Genomic DNA, 24,555 nt, shown 5'->3' on the forward strand with positions numbered 1-24,555 from the left:
ATAGACAACCCCAACCCCAACCCTCTAGAAAGGATAGAGATGAAGTGTAAGTCAAGAACTTGGGAGTCTCTTGCTGCCTCGAGACTTTCTGCCATGCTCCTGTATAAACGTTGTATCATCAAACGATGAGAACCAAAAGCCCACTCATCTCTTGATCAGCAGTACACTTTCGGCCTGTATTTGAGGTTCTCGTCTCCAATTTCATCTGTTGCACATGCTTCAGACAATGACATTCTCCTGGACGCGGGTGCCACTTTTAAGCGGGTGTGACCAATTAACGCCCTGGCCCGCCCGGTCGGTCGGCGGTCGGCCTGCACTGGAGCATCGCCAGAAATTTTGTCGGGTCGACGTGGGTTGAATCCGAGAAGTGATGACAAACCTCTTGATTCCCGGACCCGCGGAGCTGCGGAAGCACCATCCGACCCTCGTTTTCCCCGACGTCTGCTCCGACCGTTTGCGCCTGTCTTTCTGATTTTCGAGTACCGATCACGACGACACAATGTACCGCACGGCTCTCCGCCCCTCGCAAAGCGCATTGCGCGCAATCCGGTCCACCACCTCCCCGTCGGCCCTCGTCTCCTCCGGTGCCCGCCGCTTTGCCTCCACAACCTCCGCGCCCAAGAAGAGCACATGGAAGGGTGCCGCCGTACGATGGGGTCTCGCCATCGCTGCTGTCTACTACTACAACACCAGCCCCATCTTCTCCGATGAGCTTCCCGGTATGCGCCCCTTTTAATGATGGCTACCTGGTGGCGCACGCCCGGCTTCACCGTCGTGTCATTGACTACAGCTACACAATGCGCCAATGCTAATACATGGGCAAACTCGCACAGAGACCGCCGGTACCGCCCCCTCCCAGCTGACCGACGCCGACCTTCCCACCGTCGATGCCATTGTCGAAGAGAAGAGACGCCAGGCCGCCGAGCATGCTACCGCCAGGAAGGCTGCCCAGGCTGCCGCCAAGGCCGCTGCCACCCCGGCGACACCTTCCGAGTCGGTAGAGGAACAGATCACCAAGGCCGAGGCCGAGGCTGAGGCCGTGCCCGAGGGCGATTCCAAGCCCAAGTCCGAGTCCACCGAGGGTGTCATCCCCGAGGCTGGCGCCTCCCCTGAGGCTCTCCAGGAGGAGGCCGATGCCCAGGGCGCCTTCAACCCCGAGACCGGCGAGATCAACTGGGACTGCCCGTGCCTGGGCGGCATGGCTCACGGCCCTTGCGGCGAGGAGTTCAAGGCTGCTTTCAGCTGCTTCGTCTACTCCACTGAGGAGCCCAAGGGCATGGACTGCATTGAGAAGTTCTCGTAGGTACCCAGAGCTGTCGCCGAGGGTTCTTGTCCAGTCAAAAATCAAGATGGAGCATTGCAAGCTAACTAGCCGACAGTCACATGCAGGACTGCTTCCGCAAGTACCCCGAGGTCTACGGCGCCGAACTAGCTGACGATGAGGAGGCTGAGCGCGCCTCTGCCGCTGCCCCCGCCGCCGAGGGCACCCCCGCCAAGGAGGAGCCTGTCGAGAACAAGAAGGAGGAGGCTCTCGAGACCGCTACCCACGATGCTACCGCTGCCAACAACAACAAGAAGCAGTAATAAATAAACAGATTACGAACAATGACCAACCACACATAGCTGGCCTGTTGCTGCTATGTCTACAGCTTTTGGCACCACTGCTCTGTACGATTTGACACATGGCATAGAGGGAGAGAGGAAAAAAGGGAGAAGACAGGCGCAATGACGGCGACCGCAGTCAGCGACTGGCTGCTAGCATCATCTGGGATAATGGGAGTTCAGAGGCGCATGCGAGAGGGTTGAGGTTGGTTTGCCTTACGCTTTTGAAGGGCAATGTACGACTTTGTGTATTCATACCATGTAATGCAAGCGCAAAATAGACATATCCCATGCTCAAGCCTTAGTAGGAAGTGTTGCTGTCGACGGAGGGCCTCCGTTGCCTATGTAGAATAGCTCATACAGGTAGGTGATCATTTGAAACGGGCCGTCTTCGAGGGGAAACCGGAGAATGGCAAGCTGATCAGGAACCAGTTCAGCCTCAACAAACACAATTGACACCTTGGGACTTTTCGCCGTCTTCCCATGCCAGGGGAACTTTTCCATGTTGACATTCTCCAAGTCGCGAGCAGCTTCGCGTTGCTTGGATCGGAGGCTTGGAAGCTAAAAAAGCGTGCTAGCGGAGCCGCAGACGTCATTTGCGACATGGGTGCTCAGCTGTGCTGGCTTCCATTTTGGGGGATTTTTAGTGGGTATAGCGGGGCAGCGGGGTTGTTTTTGGGGCCTGTCGCCCTGTTTTCCGGGGTGGTGAGATGACCTTCGCTTGACTCCGGGGCCCATCCAGTTGCGTCACCGTTTACGAATTGAAGCTCCCCGTTCATGCGCTGTCACCTGTAAGTAATGCACTACGATTTGCAGCCAGCATTAGACTCTTTGTTCAAAGGAAAAGTCAAGCAGGCACGTGGCATTGCATCTGTGACTGCCAGACTGACCTGACATTAATACCTCTAGAGATGGATCGTGGATATGCCTGTTCCAATTTGGGCCGTAAGGCCGTTTGCATAACTTGAGTCGTTCTACTAACCGAACCGACGTTGCCAAGCTTTGACCAAGTTGAATCCTCCCCTTCTCCAAGTTCCTTGGTTGACGAGGTGACCTCACGCCGCTCATCCAATCCCGTGCTTGTTCGTCCCTAAATACAAATCCTTTCGGCCGTCAACTCCAAAGAGCTTCCCTTCCCCAGATCACCACCATTGAACTTCAACAACATCCAAGAATAAGAGATTCGACGTCGCCTCACCTCTAACCACCACATACAACACCTCTACCACCACCAGACAACAGTAAGTCCAATACCTTTCTCCTCTGTGTCCTTGCGCGGCATATCTGCCCGGGACTTGGACCATGCGACAATTTCGAGAACATAGCTAACCACCATTCGCGACAGTGTCTTACGCTGAGATTGCTGCCAAGGGCCCCAAGCAGACTCCCGAGGAGGTAAGTTCTCGCTGCACCTGCTCTCCTCAGCAACGCGCTTAGCAATGATGTCGCAATTGACTCGTTGCGCCATGAAAATAACAATTCTGACATGTTCTTTTTTCTCAGGCTGCTGCCCCTCTCCCTCCCCAGATCGAGGTTGACGAGTCTACCTCCACTTCTTCCCTGATCGACGTTGATACTCCTTCAGTCCATACCGTCCCTTCCGACTTCCAAGAGCAGGAAATTCAGACCGAGACCCAGGCCACCCGCCTTGAGCAGGAGGAACAAGCAGCCAAGGAGGAGGCCGAAAGAGCCAAGGCCAAGGCCCGCGCTGAAGCCGACCTTGCGAAGAAGAAGGCCAAGAGCAAGGCCAAGAAGGCCGACAACTGGTTGACCAAGCAGTTCGCCAGCTTGAGCGATGGTACCACCGGTGCTCTCGCTGCCGTCAACCTCTTGGCCGTTGTTGGTCTGAGTGGATGGCTCGGCTACAGGGCTTGGGGTCTTTACGACCGCAGGCAGTTCACATGGCAGCATGCTGGCCGGGGTGCTGGCATCCTCGCCGCTGTCGCCGTCTTTGAGAGTGTATTCAGCAGGTAAGTTACCTCAATGCAATTACCCTAAAATCTTCCAGAATGCTAACATTGACTGCACAGCTATCTCGCCAAGGGCAAGAAGGCCAAGGACCAATAGAGGATATGACTCCGGCACAGCAAGTCTGAAAAAGTCCGCGCGGCGTTGACAACGACCGATTCTTCTCTTCTGTGTTGCAGGGCAACACTCGTTCCTTTTCTCTACATGCTACGTTTTATGGGCTGTGGCGGGGGGGCATGATTTGCATTTCTCTGATACTCAATTCTGGCGTTTGTTTAGCTATGGGTCAATTCCCGTCAAAATTGACATCTCATCTCTGTTCTTCATGACTCAATTCCTCGCTTCGCGTTGTCACTGATTGCGCACAATAGCTGCTCTTTTACGATGTTGCAGAGTCACGGACGCACAATGCAAGGCACTATGTACATCAACATTACCGCTATACGCCGCCCTTATGCGTCACCGGCTAGCATATCCATTGTTGTCTCTAGTCGAGATGGCTAATCATCCTCTCTACCTCAAGACTCATTCCCGTGTTAGTAGTGCACGCAGACCCCAGCGCCCACCGTCCCACAGACACTACTACGAAAATGAGTGACAGTTCAACAGACGCATGGGCTGAAGAACCGGTATTCAGTACGGCATAAATGATCAAACCTTACAGGCCACTTACCAGACCCCTTTCAAACACCGGAGGTAACAACGACACCTAGCAGACCAAGATTAACTAGACAATGTCCTACAGCACTAATTTGCAACCCCCTCAGCCCGTTCCTGGCCTCAAGATAACCGTACAATTCGTCATCAGCGAGCGTGATGGCCAACCCCACATCACCATCCGACCCATTGTCAATCATCGCCGTCTCCTTAGTCCTGTCGGCAACCGCTGGTTCATGCCCTGGGAAGAACGCATCCAATCCACCATCACCTTCCCTCCTGAGCGCGAGGAGCTTCGTCGATACATCCGCGATCAAATGCTCTGGTGCAACCCAACCGGCGTAGTTCAAGCGACCGACGACCAAATCATCTTGAAGGGAATTCCTGAAGTTCTTCTACATACAGTGGAGAATTCGCGCTCAGCATGCCGGAAGCAGGGATCAGGGAAGGAGTTGGTGTCAAGGACCGGTGTTGTCGAGGAAGGCGGAGCAATTTATTGGACTCTTTAGGCTTCTGGAGGTGGAAGAGATCGACTGGGCGGATGTGGAGATGAGTAGGGATGGGTGGGGTGAAGTGTTCAAGGAGCTGGTGAAGGGGAGGAGGGAGTTGGTGGTTGGGGAGACGAGGGTGAGGGCACTTCCGCGGGAAGGGTTGGATGTCGAGCGGAAGAGGTTGGTGTTTTGGAGTTCTCTAGTTTAGAATGGTAGATGGAAGGGACGGAAGTAGATAGGGGTGCTGCCAGGGAAGAAGTATAATGGTTGGGTTGCCAGCCATTCAGCATGGGACTGAGTATAGGGAAGACAATGAGTGGGGGTAGACCTATCATCGCTCACATGGGAAGAGTAGGATCTGGAATGAATGCAAGAAGAAGAGAACTATTAACTTGGCCTATTCCTAGAGAGCTATATGTGCCGAATAGTTGTTGGTGGGTCTCTGGCATTCACTGGGCATAGTACTGGGCACAGCCCAGTCCCCACTCTGTGCCCTGCCCAGACCGCACTATATCTAGCCTTCCAGACTCGGCTAGTCTCCCTCTTCCTCTTTCTTCTCTATAGCACTTAATTAATCGTATCTAACCGCTTGATCTCGTTGGTGATCCCACAGGTTATGAACCCTCTCTAACCTTCCCTGTGATTGCATTTGATAAGCGATAAGTGTATCCTTAAAGCGTATCGTTGGTTTTAATTGCTAATTTTAATAAGGCGCTGCAGTACCGGGTTAAAAGAAGTAATTGCGACCCTCGTTGATTTAATGATTCGCCTGTTCGCCTATAAATTAGCTTTGCTATATAAAGATTCTCGTTAATATTTGTTGTATAGCGACCCTTCTATTGAATTAGTTATTGATTTAATTAAACCTATTATTGAATTAAGCGATTTAAGCGATTTTATTATTGAATTAATTAAATTAAATAGTAGTTAGTTTAGCGATACCTACTCTTTTTCTTCTTTTTAATATATTTAACCTTCCTATACTTATAATAATTATTAATTCGTTGCTAATTCCCTTTTTTAGCGATTAGAATATTGCTAATTAGTAATAGGGATTTATAGTTGAGTTTGATTGTTTCTAATTCGCTAATTATATTTTTAAGATAATTCCGGAGTTTAAGAAAGTAATTAAGCCCACGAAGTATAATATTTAGTAAATAAGATATATTAATATTAATAAGATTCTACTCTCTACTTTTAAGAATACTAATATTACTATTACCTTAAATATTAATAGTTGGAATAGAATTAATAGAGATTTTAAGGTTACGTATAATTTTATTTAGTTATATATCGCCCGTATTACTAATGAGGCTCGTAGTAAAATTTTTGCCGAGTATTTAACTATTAAGCGTATTAATTGTCACAGGGCTAGATCACATGCCCTGTGCCAGGCTATGGCACAACAGATCACGTGCTCTGTGCCTTGCTATGGCACTGGTGCCGGCCCGGGTATTGAGGCTCTGTGTGACCCACTCTACCGGGCTACACAACCCTACCTATAAGCCCAAGCTAGCGCATACTCTCCTCTAGCTTCCTTCGTACAATAACAAATATCGTAGCTTACCCCTAACGGTACCCTTGCCCCGTAATAGTTTATTATACCTTCAAGATCGTGTTACGCGCGTATAATAAGGTATTTATCATCGTAACCAGCGGGCTAGTAATTAATTAATTAATTAATTCGACGTTTAGCCTTTATAGGATATAGAATATTATAAATAACTTCGATAATTATTATAGCTACTATACAAACTCAATTTTAATTATTATAATTACTAGCTAAGGCTATTTTAATTACTTAGAGAATAATAACGATACTAAGTCGATTATTAATAATTATATTAATACCGAGACCAAGTTTTTAATTCTTAATAATTATCCTAACCTCCTAGGCAAAGTCTTTATTATCAATTAAGCGATAGTATTTACCCTTAATATAGTAGAAGACTAATTTATCCTTGTTGAGTAAGGTTCGTAGGTTCCCCCTCTAATTATCTATTGGGTTTCAATTTTTATAGCCCGGAATTTACATTCCCGAGAATTAGTGTTTAACCGGACCCCTCCGATGAATTAATTACCGATAACGAATTGGCGATACTAGTTATGCAATTCAATAGCGATGATTAATACTATTAAGTCTTTTGGGCCTACCTTTATAATAAGCTTTAGGTAGCTGACCCTGTCTACGTATACCCTATTATTTTTAGATAGTATATTATTAACCTAGCGCTACTCTTAGTTTTCGGCGCTATTATTAACGTTATTACCGAGGCCTTTAATTAGGTTAGGGATAGTTATTATTAGGATATATTCCGGAAGGAGGTAGATAAATGGATTTATATTTAAGTAAATAGAAGCCTCTAAAATAATATTATTTATTAGAGAATTAAAGCGGAGGGATGGTTTAATAAATTTAAAGTTAAGGAGGTAAAGTATATTAATTATAACGTTAAAATAATAAAGTTTCTTAATAATAACGTTATTTTTAAGGTACAAATTCGCTCCCTATAGGATAAGGTTATTACGCTTTAGACGGTTAACGACGGCCTTAATATTATAGTTAAAAATCTGAACGCTATTAACCCGGACAGTTTAAATAACGGTAATAGTAGAGGATTCGGCGGCGGAGGATTCGGCGGTAGAGGTAATAATAATAGTGGAACTCCGGCTAACGTTAGTTATACTGAGTTTACTAACGGTATACGACGTTATATATCTACCGACTTAGAGGTGTTCGATACTTCTAATTCGAATCCTAAGGATTGTAACGTAGCCTATACAATTTAGCGTACTAAAATTCGCTTATATTGGGCCTATAATAGATGGTACTTCCCTACCGAATGTGATAAATTTATATATATCTTTGTATACTTAGGTAAGACTCCTATATTTATTATCGAATTGGATATATAGACGATTCTCGCTAACGAACACCCTGAATTATAAAAGTGGAAAACGGCCGAAGAATTAGTTAAATACTTTAATAACCGGTATAATACTATAGATATAAAAATAGAAGCTAACCGTACTTTATAGAAGCTTTAAATAAAATTATTGTTCTAGGACTTCGCTAACAAATTCGTTCTAAACGCCGACCGCTATAGTATAAGTAATACTATACGTATATTTTTATTTTACTAGAAGGTTATAGATTAATTTAAAATTTTAGTAATTTATTAATCCGATGTGCCCGGTAGCGAAGATTTCTAAGGATAATTTATATTATTTAGTAAATTAGTTAAATGATAGGAGGAAGAGGCTTTTTAAAAGAAGATATTTAATTTAATTTCTAATAATAATATTAATAATAATAAGGGAGGTAATTTTGAGAATAAAACTATATTTCAAAGTAGTGACCTTATAGATTTAAATAAATTTAAAGTTATTAATAAATACCTAGTACCCTAAGCCTTATAGAAGAAATATTAGGAATTAGGTAAATATTAATATTACGGTAAAATTAACTATAATTAGAAAAAATACTAGAATTTTATTAATATTAGTAACGGTAAAAGCGGTATCGAAGGTATAAAGATTAACCCTATTCTTAAAAGTATTAAGAAAAAGAAGGTAGGTTAAAATAGTTATAATAATAGTAATAATAATTTTAATACTACTAATACTATTAATATTAATATTAAGGCGGGTAAAGAAGCTAATAAATCGGGAAATACCGAACTTCTATATTAAATTATAAATGGAGGCAATCGTTACAAAAGGGCGGGAAAGGAAGTAAGGACTTAGAAACGGAAGGATACCTAATTATAGTAGATAGGGAATTATATTGGGATTAGGAGGATAAAGTATTAGAATTATTATTTATTAATTTAATAATAATTAGACTAAAAAAATTTATCCTCCTTTCAAATTACTTTCTATATAGTAAATGCAAAGTATAATACCTAACTTTAATTAATAGTAACTATACGGGCAAAAGCTTTATTAATACCAAATTTATTAAAAAAAATCAAATATCCACAATAAAGCTTAACTAATTAAGACCCCTACGGCTCGCCGACGGTAATATTAATACCTATATTACTAATTCTATAAATATTATTATATAAATCGGATTATATAGCGAAAATATCGAATTATTCGTCTTTACCCTATCCCTAAAAAACCCTATTATCCTAGGTCTACCGTAGCTCCAATAGTATAACTTATTTACAAATTAGGAAAAAGGAGAACTTAAATTTAATTGTAAATGTAGAAATATTTATATATTGATGATTATATTGGACTTTTAGATTTGGGCCCCTAAGGCCTTAAGGGAGGTAATAGTTAGTAATATCGTTAAACGGATAGCTGCCGAAGTGGCTGAGGAGGAGTAAGCTATTAAGGCGGTTGAGGAAGAGTAAGTTATTGAGGCGGCCGAGGAGGAGTAAGCCGACGAGGCGGTTAAGGAGGAGTAAGCCGACGAGGCGGCCGAGAAGGAGCTAATTATTGAGATTAAGTAGTAGTAGTAGCGGTAATTCCTAATTTGTAGAGCCCTTAAGCGAAGGAAGGATAAATTATTAAATAAAATCGCTAAAATATGCGGTATAGTCCCCGAATAATTTTAGCCCACCTAGTTACCTATAGGCAGCTAAATATTAATAATCCCTAATATACCGGTATAGACTAAAATAATAAAGCCGACCCTATATAAGACTATTAGTAGTAGGCGAGTCCGAGCCCTAGATCCTGAGAGAAAATTATTAGTACTATTGTTCGTAAGGCTTATAAATATTAATAGTACTCCTATTAATCTTAATAATATTATAGCCCTTAACGCTGCTAATTTTAATTTTATAATTAAAACCGAAAATTTTAAAGTCGTAGTAATAATTAGAGGGGAAATTGAGGAAGTACTAAGGAAATTAAAAATAGAGATTATAAGTGAGTAGTTAAAGGTTAAAATAATGGTTATAGAGAAAATGTATAAGGATATTTACGTGGGTAATAGTATAGAATATAAAGTTCAATTTATAGACTACTTCCTTAAAATACTTTAAGGCGATATAGGGGAGGTTATAGTAAGGATTATAAAGGAAGATGCTAAGAAGTTCTATAAAAAGGCGGATAAACCCTTTATTACTAAGTAAAAAATTAAAATAAAAATGTTTATTTATTACTATAAATATTAGAATGTGGCTAATCCTAGGGAGGTGAAAGTTATTCTCTAATATAAATCCTACAACTATAAGATTAAATTGATCCTAAGCGCAGAGTTGCCTAATATATATTTACGACCTTTTTTTCCCTTAGAATTAGGTATTATTAAGAAATAGCTAAATAATAATATTAAATAAGGCTTTATTTAGCTATTCTAATTCCTAGTAATATCCCTAATATTATTAGTAAAGAAGCCTGGCGGTAGTATACGAATTTATATTGATTACCGAAGTATTAATAATATAATTCTAAAAATATATTACCCCCTTCCCTTAATTAAAGAGATATTAAATGCTATGTATAAAGTAAAGATCTTTACGAAATTAAATATTATTATAATATTTAACTGAATATAAGTCTATAAGGGTTATAAATAGTTTATAATATTTATAACGAAGTTCGGACTCTATAAGTCGTTCGTTTATTCCTTCGGTTTATAAGGAGTTCTAGTAATATTCTAGAACTTTATTAATAATATCCTTTATAACGTACTAAATAAATTCGCTACGGTTTACCTAAATAACATCCTTATTTACTCTAATAATAAGGAAGAGTATATTAAGTATGTATTCGATGTCCTTAACCGTTTCGAACGTTCTAGGCTGTAAATAAATATTAATAAATACGAATTCTATATTACTAGGATTAAGTATTTAGGCCTAATTATTATGTTAGGAGGGATCGAAATAGATATAGACAAGGTAAAAGCCGTAGTTTTATAGGAGGTACTAAAATTAAAAAGGTTGTTATAATCCTTCTTTAGCTTTACTAATTTCTATTAACGATTTATTAAAAACTTCTCTAATATAGTAAAACTATTATATAAATTAATAAAGAAAATATCGGACTGGCGCTAGGATATTAAATATTAGAAGGCGTTCGAGGATTTAAAGGTAGCTTTTATTATAATACTAGTCCTAAGGATTTTTAATTAGATAAAGAAGACGGTAATAGAGATAAACGTATTAAATTAAATATCGGACGGTATATTTTTATAGTAGGGAGATAATAGTACACTCTATCCAATAGCCTATTTCTTAATAAAACACATTACTACAAAATATAACTATAATATTTATAATAAGGAGCTACTTACTATTATAAAAACTCTAAAGGAGTAGACTCTAAAGTTAGAAGGTACGTAAAAGTAAATTAAAATTATTACTAATTATAAGAATCTTAAAATATTTACAATTATTAAATAATTTACCCCGAGGTATATATATTAGGCCGAATTCCTAAATTATTTTAATTTCCGGATTATATATAAGAAAGGTTTAAAGAATATAAAGTTAAACGTTTTAAATAGGAAGTTAGAGGATAAACTATAGAATAATGAGAACGAAAGGCTCCTAATTAAAAAAAAACTACTTATTAACCTGAATTACTTTAATCTAACCTTCTTCGATAATAAAGATAAAGATGAGCTAGATACTATATACCTATATTTAGGAATTATAAAAGAAGTTTACTAAGACTAATCTAACTAATTGGACCTATAGGAAATTAACCTCTACGAATTAGAAGTAACGAAAACGATAAATAATTTAATTAATAATAATTACTCTAAATCAAACTTAATGTAGGAAATGATCTCTTACCTCCGAAACGAAACCCAAAGAAGCTGGACCCCGGAAATTGGAAAGTACTTTAAAATTATATTTATAGAATGTTCTATAGAGTAAAGTTAGGTCTATTAGCGGAAGGATACCGAGGAGAGAATATTAATTAACCCTAATAATAAAGAAACCCAATTATAATTTATTTACAAAATATATATGGCGAAATTAAGAGGGTATCCCGGCCGTAAAAGGACTTATAAAATATTTAACTACTTTTACTATTAACCCGGAATATACCAATCCGTTAAAGAATTCTATAAGGTATGCCTAATTTACGCAAAAATTAAATTATTAAAATATTCGTCCGCTAATTATTTAAAACCGTTCCTAGTACCTTTCAAGTTATAGTTATAAATATCCGTCGATTATATAATACCTATAACACTCTGCACTCAAAATGGAAAAATGTACTGTTATATTATAATTATAATTGACTGCCTTACGAAGATGAGGTATTATTTGCCGATAGAAACGTTAGAGATAGAAGAATTAATCGAAAGGTTTATTGAAAAAATCCATAGTATCTATAGTTTATTTAATAAAATTATATTAGATAAGGGTTTGTAATTTATTTTAACGCTCTAAAAAATATTGTATAAGAGGCTAGGTATTATTATAAAACTATTATTAATTTTCTACTCCTAAATTAATAGTTAAATCGAAAGGATTAATATAAAAATAGAATAATATTCAAAATTCTATATTAATTAGGCCTAAGATAATTGGGTCGATTAGTTACCGCTAGCCGAATTCGCTTATAATAATATAATCTCTGAAATTATAAAGGTAAACCCCTTTTATATTAATTATAATTTCTACCCTTAAATAAGAATAGAACTAGCGAAACTTTACCCCCCCAATTTTATAAATATTTAGAAAAAGGAATTCTTTAAAGCGTTAAAGGTAGCTAATTGTTTTTAAATTGTATTAAATAACGTTATTGTACTTCTAAAGTAGGTGTAAGATCGGTACGAAACGAATACGAACGAGAATTGCAATGATATACCTAAGTACTATATTGGTAATAAAGTACTTCTTAATACTAAGAACATTACTACGGGTAAATTTTAAATTAAGTTAGTATTTAGGTTTGAGGGATTATTTAAAGTATTAGAGTATAATTTTTATTAAGTAAAACTCTAGCTTCCTAGGAATATAAAAGTTAATTTAATTTTTTATATTTTTATAGTCAAATTCTAGGAAATAGCTAAACTTCTAAGATAATAAGATATTGAATAAAATATTATAGTAAATTAGGGTAGGAGTATAATAAGGACTAATAATAAGGATAATAACGAATAGTAGGAATAGGAGTTCGAAGATATCGTAGGATATAGTAAAGTAAATAACGGTCGTTAGATATATTAAATTAAATGGAAGGATATTAATAAACCGACGTAGTAACCCGCTAGGGATTTAGAGGGATATAATAATACTATTTAGAAATATTATAATTCGTACTCTAATATACTATTACCTCCAATTTGGGTTAAAAGAAGATAAATTAAAAGTAATCTAAAAAAGAAGTCTTTACTACCTACGAATTTATTAGTATATAAACTACTACCGGTATAGAATATTATCTTTAATTTAGATCTATATTAACTACTTTAGCGGAATATTCGGGTAGCCTAGTAAAAGGGGTAGAATTCGGTAAAAAGAAAGGAGTTTAGCGCGATTTATTCCGTGCACCCTAATTGAATATTTTATAATATACCCTTTTACAAAGTAACCATTAATAATACCGAGAAATAGTATATTTTACGGCGGTCTTACGTCTCCTATTCCCTAAATTGGCTATATATATAGTTAATACCAAAAACCTATAGCGGATAAGATTAGAAGATGAGAAGGATTTGAAAGATATTAGTAGTATAATAATTAAGCGTTTAAAAAAAAAATAAGGTACAAATAAGGAGTTGAATGCGCGAATTCTCTAAACTTATATTAATAGTAGTTATGGGCGTCCCCGTAAACTACTATATTATAGGCGTCCCTGTAGTACCCTTAATAGGGCTAGTAATAGTAGGAGTTGTCGAAGTTCTTTATATACGATGATTAGGCTGGTTTTTGATGTGTAGATAGATTATTAAGGGTAATAATAATTCTTACGGCGGAAGGGTTAAATTTAATAATATTTTAATTAATATTCTACTCCTAAATAGGAATTAAGATACTAATAAGCGCTAAACGGCTTCCCGCTTTAGTATAGGTACTAAAATTTTTTACCGTTCAACGATTAAATGTATTGATAGAGAGGTCGGGAGGCCTACTTTAAGTAGGACAATGTATTTAAATAGTATTTTTATAGTAGGAGCGTTTTAGAGGGAGGTAGTATTACAAGGCTAAATCACATGCCCTGTGCCAGGCTATGGCACAACAGATCACGTGCTCTGTGCCTTGCTATAGCACTAGTGCCGGCCCGGGCATTGAGGCTCTATGTGACCTACTCTACCGGGCTACACAACCCTACCTATAAGCCCAAGTTAGCGCACACTCTCCTCTAGCTTCCTTCGTACAATAACGAATATTGTTAGGAGGCTAAGAGCTCGTATACAGAGGCACCTCAGCGGCTGCTACTCCCCTTTATTAACGGAAGTGTAGGATCATTTACAATAACGCCCATCTCGGGTCGGATCCGCGGGAAGGATAATCCAGCACCGCGCCGAAGCGCTAGACTAGTATGAGGCTCTATAATACTCGTTAGCGGAGGAATAGAATTTATATAGGTATAAAAGAGGTTCAACGGAGCATATCTTATTATAGTTAGTAACTATTAATATATCTTTAAATTAACTCCTAATTTACTATCCCCTATATACGGTTACAACTATAGTTACTTCAACCTACCTTTCGCCTATATTCCTAATAAATTAATAGCTCTTCCTCTAGGAATTAAATTAATACTATTAAAATATATATATATAGCGGCCGGTTTATCTCTCGCACTACCAAGGCTATTCCTCGTCCCTTTTGTACTACTACTCCTATAATTACTATAATTAAAATAATTTAACCCCCTCTATCCTTATTATAATAACACTAACCTACTATAGAGTCCGTTAAAGAAGATAGTAACGAAGACTACCCCCTTACACTACCCCGGGCTCCCTATTCGTACCCCTAAACTTCGGAAGCCAATAAATTCGCATATAAATAATAATTATTCGAATTTTAATTCGCTATAATTAAACTCCTCCTTAATTACCTCCTTTTATATATATCCTAATAGGAATAGTTCGCGTTCGTAGGCCTCGTTGAATAAAATTTAGTAGAAAACTACCCCCCTATCTTTATTAAGTTTTATTATTAAAATTACCTCTTCTATAATTAAATTTATATTTCTACTATATCTCCCCTTACTACCCCTTTATTAATAGCTATTACTATAGCTACCCCTTTATTAACTACGGTTATACCGGCCTATATTAAATATTATTCTAAATATAATATTATTAAATTTACTAGCGAAAGTTTTTTATAATTGTAGAACTACCTCTATAATATCGATATATACTTTTAGGAATACCCCCGTACTTCCCTCTCGTTCGCTGTTAATTATATTAAAGGTAATTCTAAAAATATATAAATTAAATATATATTAACTCTCCGTAGTAAGCCCAATTACAATATTATTTGTAATATACCTATATAGAGCGACCTCTATACTTTTTTAGAGATTGAATATAATAATAATACCTAGGCTATTAAACGATCCGCTTTCGATAAATTCGAACGTATATAGTAAGGCGCTTCGGAAATTATTCGTACTTTTTATAATTATTATTATACCGAAGAATTTAATTTATTATACGATTAACCGGAATATATTTAGGTCGTTACTTAAACTAACCGGTTACACCCCCTCTTTAAATAAGGCGTCCTTTCAACGGTTAGTATTAATATAATAAACAAAGTAATAGCGTACGCAAAACAATTAGAAGGCCTGGAGAACATTGAACTATTTATATTGTATTATTAATATTAAGTATTTTTAAAATATAATCTATTGTTTTCTTTATTTTCGCACCCTCCTACCCCCTCTTCGAATATCCCTTCTTAGTTATTCTATAGTAATAATCCCTCCGATTTTCCCCGTCGCCCCCCTATTATTTTTTAAATAAATCTTAATTTTATTTACTCCCTTTATTATTAGAAAGGCTATACGTATAGCCGGTATACTTAATTAAAATTACTAAATACCTATTACGAATATAGTATAACGGGCTATTTTATAATAGTATATTCGAACCGAATTTATTATAATTACAATTAAATCGGTTATTTAGTACGGAATTACCCTATCCCTATAGGTACCCCTTTGTATAGAGCGAACGCTAAACCGATTATAGTTAGAGCGGTAATTATAATTATTTAAAATAACGTAAGTAAATTATAGATATACTTAGAGATAAGGTTATTAGTAAGGATTTATAGAGATTGGCGGAGTACGTAAGGGTTAATAAATTTAGGTACAAAATTAAACTTAATTAGTAGGTATCTATTCCCGTCGAATACGAAAATTAATTTAGTACCCTATCGTTTTATTAATTTTTCCCTTCGGCCTATTCCTATGTACGGTACAATTACCTATCTTATTAGAATATATAATTCCTATAGTACTAAGCGGACGAAGCGAATTATATTCATTATAATTAAATCTCCAATTATAGAAATTATTTTCGGTTACCCTTAGTTTTATAAGTAGAACCCCGATATTAATTAGCAACGACGGTCGTTTCAATTTTATATCGAGGCTGGCAATTTCGTATTAAGTATAATATTAGCGAAGGAAATATATAATACTATAACCGTCCTAGTAGAACTATAGTAGGACTTAATTCTACTATTAAACCTTTAGGAAATAATAAGGGTAGAGGAGGGTTTCTACCTTCCTATATATACGAATATCCTATTTGAAATCCCCTCTTCCTTAATATTAAAATTTATAACCCTACCTATTATAATAGAATTAACCGAATTATTTCCGGTCCTTACCCCCCCGGTAAAGGTTTTTCGAATAATATTTAATAGTATTTACTCTACCCTAATACCCCCCGTAGAGCTAACGCCGCCGCAACCCCTAGAATTACTAGAGGGAATAGAAGGCGAGTCCGCCGTCCTTAAGCCGATTATTCCGCTAGAATATAAAAAATTCCGGTTAGTATTCGAAACTTCGGTTATACTTTTACTTTAATATAATTAGTTAGAGTATTATATTAATTTAATTGAAGGGAAGTTAACGCTTTAGGGACTAATTTATATATTGAATATTAAGGAATTAAAAGTATTACGCGAATAGTTAGCAGAAGTATTTTAGAAGGGATAGATTTATTCTTCTATTAATTTAGCGGGCGTTCCTATTATTTTTATTTTAAAGAAGGGTGGAAAGTTAAAGCTCTATATTAATTTTAAGGCGTTGAATAAGGTTACGAAGAAGAATTGGACGGTATTACCCCTTATTTAAAAGATTCTAAATCGGTTATTGTTAATTAAAGTCTTTATAAAATTAAATTTGAAGGATGTATATTATAGGATTCGGATTCGAGAGGGAGACGAAAAGAAGACGGTATTTCGTATGAAATACAGGTATTATAAATTTTTAATTATATTAATAGGATTAGCGAACGCGCCGGCGATATTTTAAGCGTATATTAACAATATATTAGTAGGGCTAATAAATATAATATATATTATTTATTTTAATAATATTCTAATTTATAGTAAAAATAAAGAAAATTATATTAATTATATTAAGGAAGTCCTTTAATAATTGTAAAATCGGGACTTTTATATGAATTTAAGCAAGTACGAATTTTATATAAAACGGGTATTATTTTTGGAATATATTATTTCTCCAGAAGGTATAGTAATAAATTTAGAGAGGGTTATAGTAATTACAAAATAGAAAGTTCCGGCGAGTATTTATAATATCTAGGTCTTCTTAGGGTTTATAGGATTCTATTAACGTTTTATAATGTTATACTCTAAAGTAATTATACTTTTAATGGAATTATTAAAGGGGGATAAACGGAGGTTATTCGAATTTTTAAAGAAAGTGGAAGAAATATTCGTAGAATTTAAAAAGCTATTTTAGGAAGCTCCTATATTATACTATTTCGACCCGGCATTATAAATTTAAATAGAGATAGATATATTAAACTTCGTAATTAGGGCGGTTCTTATATAATTGTATAATAATAGGTAATACCCGGTAATTTTCTTTTCAAAGAAGAAATTACTAAAGGAAATTAAATATAGGGTTAGGGATAGAGAATTATTAATAATCGTAGGAATATTAAAAATATAAAGGTAATATTTATTATATACAAATAAACCATTCCTAATAATTATAGATTACTTAAATTTATAATATTTTTGAGAGAAGGAGCGGGTTAGCGTAAGGTAGAATCGGTAGGCGTTAGAATTAGTAATATATAATTTTAGGATTAAATATTATTCGGGAAAATTAAATCTAGCGGATAGGCTATTAAGGAAATTATAATTATAAGGAGAGGAATAGGAGGTAGGGGGCGATTATTTATTAATAAAGGTTATTAAAGGGGGCGAAGAGAAGGGTTGGGTAATAAAGGAGAATTAAATAGCGAGAATGCTAATAAAATGGATAGTTTTAATTAGGAAGGAGGTTTAAAGGATAGTAATAGAAGAGAAGGAATAGCGATAGGATATAGGCGAAATAAAAGAGGATTAAGCGTCGGAGGATAAAGGGGTTAAATTATAAGAAGAAAGGCGGAATTTATAGGGGGAGGGTAAATTAAATAAAAAGGAGAAGAAATAAAAGGAAATTGAGAGTAAGAATAGAAAAGACGGAGTAGTAAAAAAGAGGGTAAAATTTATAAGCGAAATTACTATTAAATTAGGGAAGGAGGACGAAGGTATTATTATAGGAAATATAGACGGGTATATAATAATAGTAAGGGTATAGAAGGATAAAGAGTAATTACTATTATTAGGATAATAATTATTAGAAGCGTAGAAGGAGGACCTATTTATTATTAAGGAAATATAGAAAAATAGTAAAGGGGGGAGATAGGTAAAGAATTAGAAGATAAGGGAAAATAGAACTCTACGGTATTAATACTAAATTTATATCCTAGAACGGATATAGGCCGAATTATTTTACACTTACTACAATATAGTAATAGTAGGATATCCGGGCTAAAAGAAAACGTTAAAATATATTAATTAATTCTATTACTAACTTACTATTATAATTAATATCGAATTATACGTTTATAAATATCTAGTGTATTAGAAGGCTAAACTTCGTAATTACTAATTATATAAGTTATTAGGGTCGTTATTTATCTCTATTATCCCCTAATAGGATATTTTATATAATTTTATTATTAAAGTATTAAAATTATTCGACTCCATATTTAATTAAATTTACAATACAATCTTCGTTATTATTGACCGCTTTACTAAATATACTTTATATATCCCTATATAGAAAATAATTAATATTCGGCAATTTATATTCCTTTTCTAACGAAATGTCTTCTAATAATTTAACCTCCCGGATTTAATTATATTAGATAGAGGTAGCCTTTTTATAAACTAATTTTAGAAGATTTATTACAAATTCTTAAATATTCGTAAACACCTTAATATAATTTAATACCTTTAAATAAATAAATAGACAAAGAGGTAAAATTAGAATTTAGAATTATATTTTCGAATTTTTTATAATATAGAATAGATTAATTAGGCCAAAAAAATTATACTAACATAATAAACGTATAATAATTATTTCTATATTACTATCGGAAAGTCCCCTTTGGAATTACTCTTCGGGTATTATCCTTAGGGATTAGCGGACCTAAAGCGAAGGTAAAGGACGGTCCTTCTAATAGTAATTACTAATCAAATTAACGAATTATTTCGCAAATAATTAAAAATCGTAGTAGCCTTAGAGGTTATTAATTAAAAATACGCAAAATAATATAATAAAGCTCGGAAATTAAAGGAGTTCGACGTTAAAAGCTAGGTTTTATTCAATACAAAGTATATTAAATAACGCCGTCTAAGTACTAAATTAGTAAATAAATTTTTAAGACCCTTTTAAATTACTAAGGTTATTAGGGAAAAGAAGATAGTATACCGATTTATACTCCCCGTACATTATTAAATTTACTTAGTATTCCTTATTATTCTATTGGAGCCGTACTATAAAAATCCCGTTGCAGCGGTATTGCGAAGGGAAATTATAAATATTAAGAAAAATAATATTTAATACGAAATTAAAGCGATTGTAAAGTATCGTAGATCTAGCCGCCAATATTAATTCTAGGTTAAATAGAAGGAGTATCCGGACAACGAAAATTTATAAATTTTATAAAAGGATATAAATTACTTAAACCTTTTTAAAGAGTACGAAATTAGGGAGATATAGCGGCGGCATATTAGCGGCGGGCCGACTATTAGGTTAATAAGGGTTAGTTAAATAGTAGGAGGAGAATAATAATTATTTAGAAATTTAAAATAGAGACGTAAAATATAGACATAAAACGTAAGACGTAAATATAAAATATAAATATAAAATATAAAATATAAATGTAAAACGTAGACGTGAGACGTAAGACGTAGATATAAGACGCAAAACGTAAATATAAAACATAGATGTAAAATATAAAATATAAATGTAAAATATAAATATAAGACATAAGCGTAAGACATAGGCGTAAAACGTAAAATATAAACGTAAAATATAGATATAAGACGTAAAACGTAAATATAAGATATAAATGTAAAATATAAAATATAGATGTAAAATATAGATGTAAAATATAAATATAAAGTGTAAAGTAGGGATACGAAAATAGAAATATAAGGCGGAAATATAAAGTAAAAACGCTAGAGGGGACGAGAAATAGGAAGGGAAGGTAATTTAATTTAATATAGGATATTAATAAGGCGCTAAATAGAATATAGCCTATATTTTCTATTATCGTTCTAAATAAAAAAATCCTTAGTAGTATTTATTATTATCGATATAGGATTAGAACCTATAATTTTAAGAGGAATATTCTTATATACTACTACGCCTATTAATAATATTCGTAGATACTACTTTATATTATTTATTTATAGTCCTCCTTCGCGAATTCTAATAATTTATTTAATTTCCTATTTATAGACACTAACCTCTTATTAACCGTTTAATACTAAGGACCCTAACCGCAATTAGGGGAAGGGATAATATAAATAGGAGAATTCGGTATAGAAATATTTATAGGAGAATTACTATTATTAATAATAGGACTATTAATAAGGGCTACCGGATTAATATTAATATTAATATTACTAATATTACAATAATTAAATTTCGAATAGCCTTTATAATCGAAGTTCTTAATTTAGAATATATTAGGTAATATTGTAGGGAGATTATTATTAATAAGGCGCGTTTATATTGCAATCTAAAATACCATTGCGGACTAATATAGCTATTATAGGAGGGGGGTAGGTAGGGGGCTACCGGTATTAATAAAGTATATAATTTCGGCTACTATATCTTATATATTGTTCTGGAAGTTATAAATACCGTGGGGGACCTCGAGTATGTAGCGGCGCAGCGATAGCGAATACTGCGATTTCTCGTTGAATTCTGGAAGGGGAAGACGTTAGTAAAAAAAAAAAAAAAAAAAAAAAAAAAAAAAAAAAAAAAAAAAAAAAAAAAAAAAAAAAAAAAAAAAAAAAAAAAATAGGGGAGATAGTAAAGGGTAAATAATATACCTTTAATTTAGCAAATATACATACTAATTAAATAGAGTACTTTATATAGATTTAGGGTTAGAGCACTAGTAAATACCTAAATTAAAATAATACTATATTTTAAATAAGCGAGGGGGCGGATATTATTAGAGGATAAAAAAGGAATAGTTAATTAAAAGTTAATTATAAGTGTAAAGTAAGAAGAAAGAAAGGACGGAACGAAAAGGAAGAAAATAAAGAGGAAAAATAAATATATTAATTAAATTTATAAGAGAAATAGGGATTAGTACGTAAATATATAATAGAAATACGTACGTTTATAATAAAGGGCAGTTTAAATAAGGGGGTAGGCGAAGTAGCTACGAAGTTAGGGGAAGGGGCAGCGGATATAATTGTAAAAATAAAGATAGGAGGAAAAAAAAAGGAGAGGTGAAGAAGGTAGGCGGAAAGGATATTATATAAATAAGGGAGGAAGTCCCTATATAAATATAAATTAAAGTAAATAAATATAATTTAAAGCGGGTAAATATAAAATAATATAAAGTAAATAGAATATTAAGTAATTATATAAGTAATAGGAAGGGGTAAATAGAAGGATAGGACGAGGGTAATAATTAAAAGGGGAAAAATAAAATAAATAAATAATAGCGGCGGCTATAAAAAAGTAAAAAGGAAAAATAGAAAATAGGAAGGTATATACTTTAAATTATAATAGGAAGAATAGAGAAAATAATTAGGAATTATACTATTAGAAAGGAGGGAATAATACGAAAAATAAAATAAAAGTAATAAAAAAGTAATTAAAAAGGAATAATATAAGTAAAGGAAATTTACGGAGGAAATAATATATAGAGTTATAGGAGGTAGAAAATAGAAACGAAAGTCCCGAAGATAGAATTTATAAGGGGGGGAATTATATTTAAGTATTGTAGTAAATTATAATAAATGCGAATAATAGAGAATAACCTACGAGAGGAGCTTTGGGTTTTAATTGTATAGGTATTTTAAAATAGGTGTATATAACGGAAAGTACTTTACAAAAACATTAAACTATACTATAAACGCAAATAATAGAAAGTATCCGAGGGGAGGAATTACGGGGTATAATTATATTAATATCCTAAAATATTTATTAATACTTTTAAATTCGGAATAGCATTCTTCGTTAAGTAAAACAAGGTTTATTACCTTATACGCCTACGGAATAATAATCTTAGTAATAGTTAGGAATTCTATTAATACTTTAAATTTAATAATAATTTTGTATCTATATTTAGAATTTATAAAAATAAATATTATAATATTAATATTCTAATGGGCAATATATTATAAGAATAGATATTACAATATTAATATTCTAGCGGGTAGTATATTATAAGAATAAATATTATAATGCCGATATTTTAATGGGTGGAATATTAACGCTTTATATTTAATAATAATTTCGTATCCGTATTTAGAATTTACGAGAATAAATATTATAATACTAATATTCTAACGGACGGTACATTATAAAAATAGACGTTATAATACTAATATCCTAGCGGGCGGAACGCCAAACGTTTAAATTTAATACTAGTTTCGTATTTATATTTAGAATTATAAAAATAAATATTATAATACTAATATTCTAACGGGCGGCACGTTAATACTTTAAATTTAATACTGGGTTCGTACCTATATTTAAAATCTATAAAAATAAATATTATAGTACCGATATACCGGTAGGTGGAACGCTAGCTTTTTAAATCTAATACCGACTTTGTAACTATATTTAGAATTTATAAGAATGGATATTATAATATTAATATTCTAGCGGGCGGTTCGCCGGTGGCGGAGCGGCTATAATCCGGAATATAGCGTTGGCGGCTATAGCGAGCAATGTCCAATAACGCTACGGTACCTAGTATTTATTATAGAAGTTCCGAGGACGGAACTTATAAGGGGGGGGGTCGTATTAGGAAGCTAAGAATTTATGTATAGAGGTACTTTAACGGCTGCTATTCCCCTTCGTTAACGGAAGCGTAGGATTATTTATAATAATGCCTATTTCGGGTCGGACCCGCGGGAAGGATAATCCGGTACTGCGCTAAGGCGCTAGATTAGTATGAGGTTCTATAATGCTCGTTAGCGGAGGAATAGAGTTTGTATAGGTATAAAAGAGGTTTAACGGAACGTATTTTATTATAGTCGGTAGTTATTAATATATCTTTGGATTAATTCCTAACTTACTGTCCCCTATGTGCGGCTACGACTATAGTTACCTCAACTTACCTTTCGCCTACGTTCTTGACAAATATCGTAGTTTACCCCTAATGGTGCCCTTGCCCTGTGATATTAATTTTGATATTATAGTTTCTTTTTTTATTTGTTATACTTTATTCTATAAGCGTATTAAGGATGCTAAATTTATAATTGATAGTAATTTTAAAGTTACTTTCCTTTATAATACTATAAAGATTATTTATCCTATTAATGTTAAATATTGGGTAGCTGCTTTGGAAGTTAACGAATTGGATGTTGGTTCTTTTTTAGTTAAATTTAGTAATATTGGTAATGTGGAGTTCTGTATTAATATTAACGTTAATATTTAGAAGTTAGTTAATAATAATAATAATATTAATAAGAATAATAATGATAGTAATATTAATTCGATTAATAAAAAGAAGGATAATAGTAAGAGAATCGATTATACTAATTGCAATAAGAAGATTTACCCTACTTAGAAGTACGTTTCTTGTAGTTATTATATTAGTAAGAAGGTAGATATTTATTGGGTTTACTTCCTTAAGAAGGCGCTTAATATTTAGAAACTTAAGAAGGAGATTATAGTTAAGAAGGCAATTAATGTTAGTACTAGTACCCTCGCTAATAATATTTTAATTAATTTTATTATTCCCGCTACTATTATTAATTTTACTTTATTATATAGAAGTAGAATATTTATAGGTTTGTCCGGTTTGGGCGGTGGTAGTATGGATTTTTATTAGAGCTTTTAGCCGACGCTGTTGAATGTATTGATTGTACTTAGAGTAGTAGTTAATTAATTAATTATTTTTAATTACAATTTTAATCTGCTTATAGTAATTTAATTCAAAATTAATAGGCTTTGAAGTAATATTAATAATTAAATAATATTCGAGATTTAATTATTTATAACTTTAGTTATACAAGTAATATTTTTAATTATCTTAAATAGTTTATAAATATATAGCTATTTCCCTATTTAATAGTTTATACTATCGGTAATGGAACTTCGATTTATGTTTACTATATTAGTATTATTAAATTAACTATAGCCACCTTAAATAATATAA

General features: G+C 34.1%; 3 protein-coding genes across 3 annotated transcripts; all 3 read left to right on the forward strand.

The window, feature by feature from the left end:
* Positions 1–168: 168 nt before the first annotated feature.
* Positions 169–1,740, forward strand: B0T23DRAFT_54091 (mitochondrial intermembrane space import and assembly protein 40). The gene is made up of 3 exons (XM_062841423.1): positions 169–719; positions 834–1,299; positions 1,380–1,740. The coding sequence occupies exons 1-3, from the start codon at positions 500–502 to the stop codon at positions 1,582–1,584; spliced, it is 891 nt and encodes a 296-aa protein (XP_062688028.1). The 5' UTR covers positions 169–499; the 3' UTR covers positions 1,585–1,740.
* A 966-nt stretch (positions 1,741–2,706) lies between these two features.
* Positions 2,707–4,031, forward strand: B0T23DRAFT_54104 (uncharacterized protein). The gene is made up of 4 exons (XM_062841424.1): positions 2,707–2,843; positions 2,948–2,997; positions 3,106–3,572; positions 3,633–4,031. Coding segments are annotated over exons 1-4 (555 nt in total). The 5' UTR covers positions 2,707–2,842; the 3' UTR covers positions 3,670–4,031.
* A 273-nt stretch (positions 4,032–4,304) lies between these two features.
* Positions 4,305–5,115, forward strand: B0T23DRAFT_436960 (uncharacterized protein; the record flags this gene model as incomplete). Its single annotated transcript, XM_062840600.1, has 2 exons — positions 4,305–4,678; positions 4,737–5,115. 2 exons carry the CDS (start codon positions 4,305–4,307, stop codon positions 4,924–4,926), a joined length of 564 nt encoding a protein of 187 aa, XP_062688030.1. The 3' UTR covers positions 4,927–5,115.
* Between the last annotated feature and the right edge of the window lie 19,440 nt (positions 5,116–24,555).

Source organism: Neurospora hispaniola (genome assembly GCF_033458365.1).
Source record: "Neurospora hispaniola strain FGSC 10403 chromosome Unknown B0T23scaffold_12, whole genome shotgun sequence".
Classification (NCBI taxonomy): domain Eukaryota; kingdom Fungi; phylum Ascomycota; class Sordariomycetes; order Sordariales; family Sordariaceae; genus Neurospora; species Neurospora hispaniola.

Bases quoted from the DNA above. Each gene is read 5' to 3' on its own strand.
- B0T23DRAFT_54104 (XM_062841424.1), top strand. The intron at 2,998-3,105 runs GTAAGTTCTCGC...CTTTTTTCTCAG, and splicing joins CCAAGCAGACTCCCGAGGAG to GCTGCTGCCCCTCTCCCTCC. The intron at 3,573-3,632 runs GTAAGTTACCTC...TTGACTGCACAG, and splicing joins TTTGAGAGTGTATTCAGCAG to CTATCTCGCCAAGGGCAAGA.
- B0T23DRAFT_54091 (XM_062841423.1), top strand. From the start codon at position 500: ATGTACCGCACGGCTCTCCGCCCCTCGCAAAGCGCATTGCGCGCAATC. The intron at 720-833 runs GTATGCGCCCCT...AAACTCGCACAG, and splicing joins CTTCTCCGATGAGCTTCCCG to AGACCGCCGGTACCGCCCCC. The intron at 1,300-1,379 runs GTAGGTACCCAG...ACTAGCCGACAG, and splicing joins GACTGCATTGAGAAGTTCTC to TCACATGCAGGACTGCTTCC.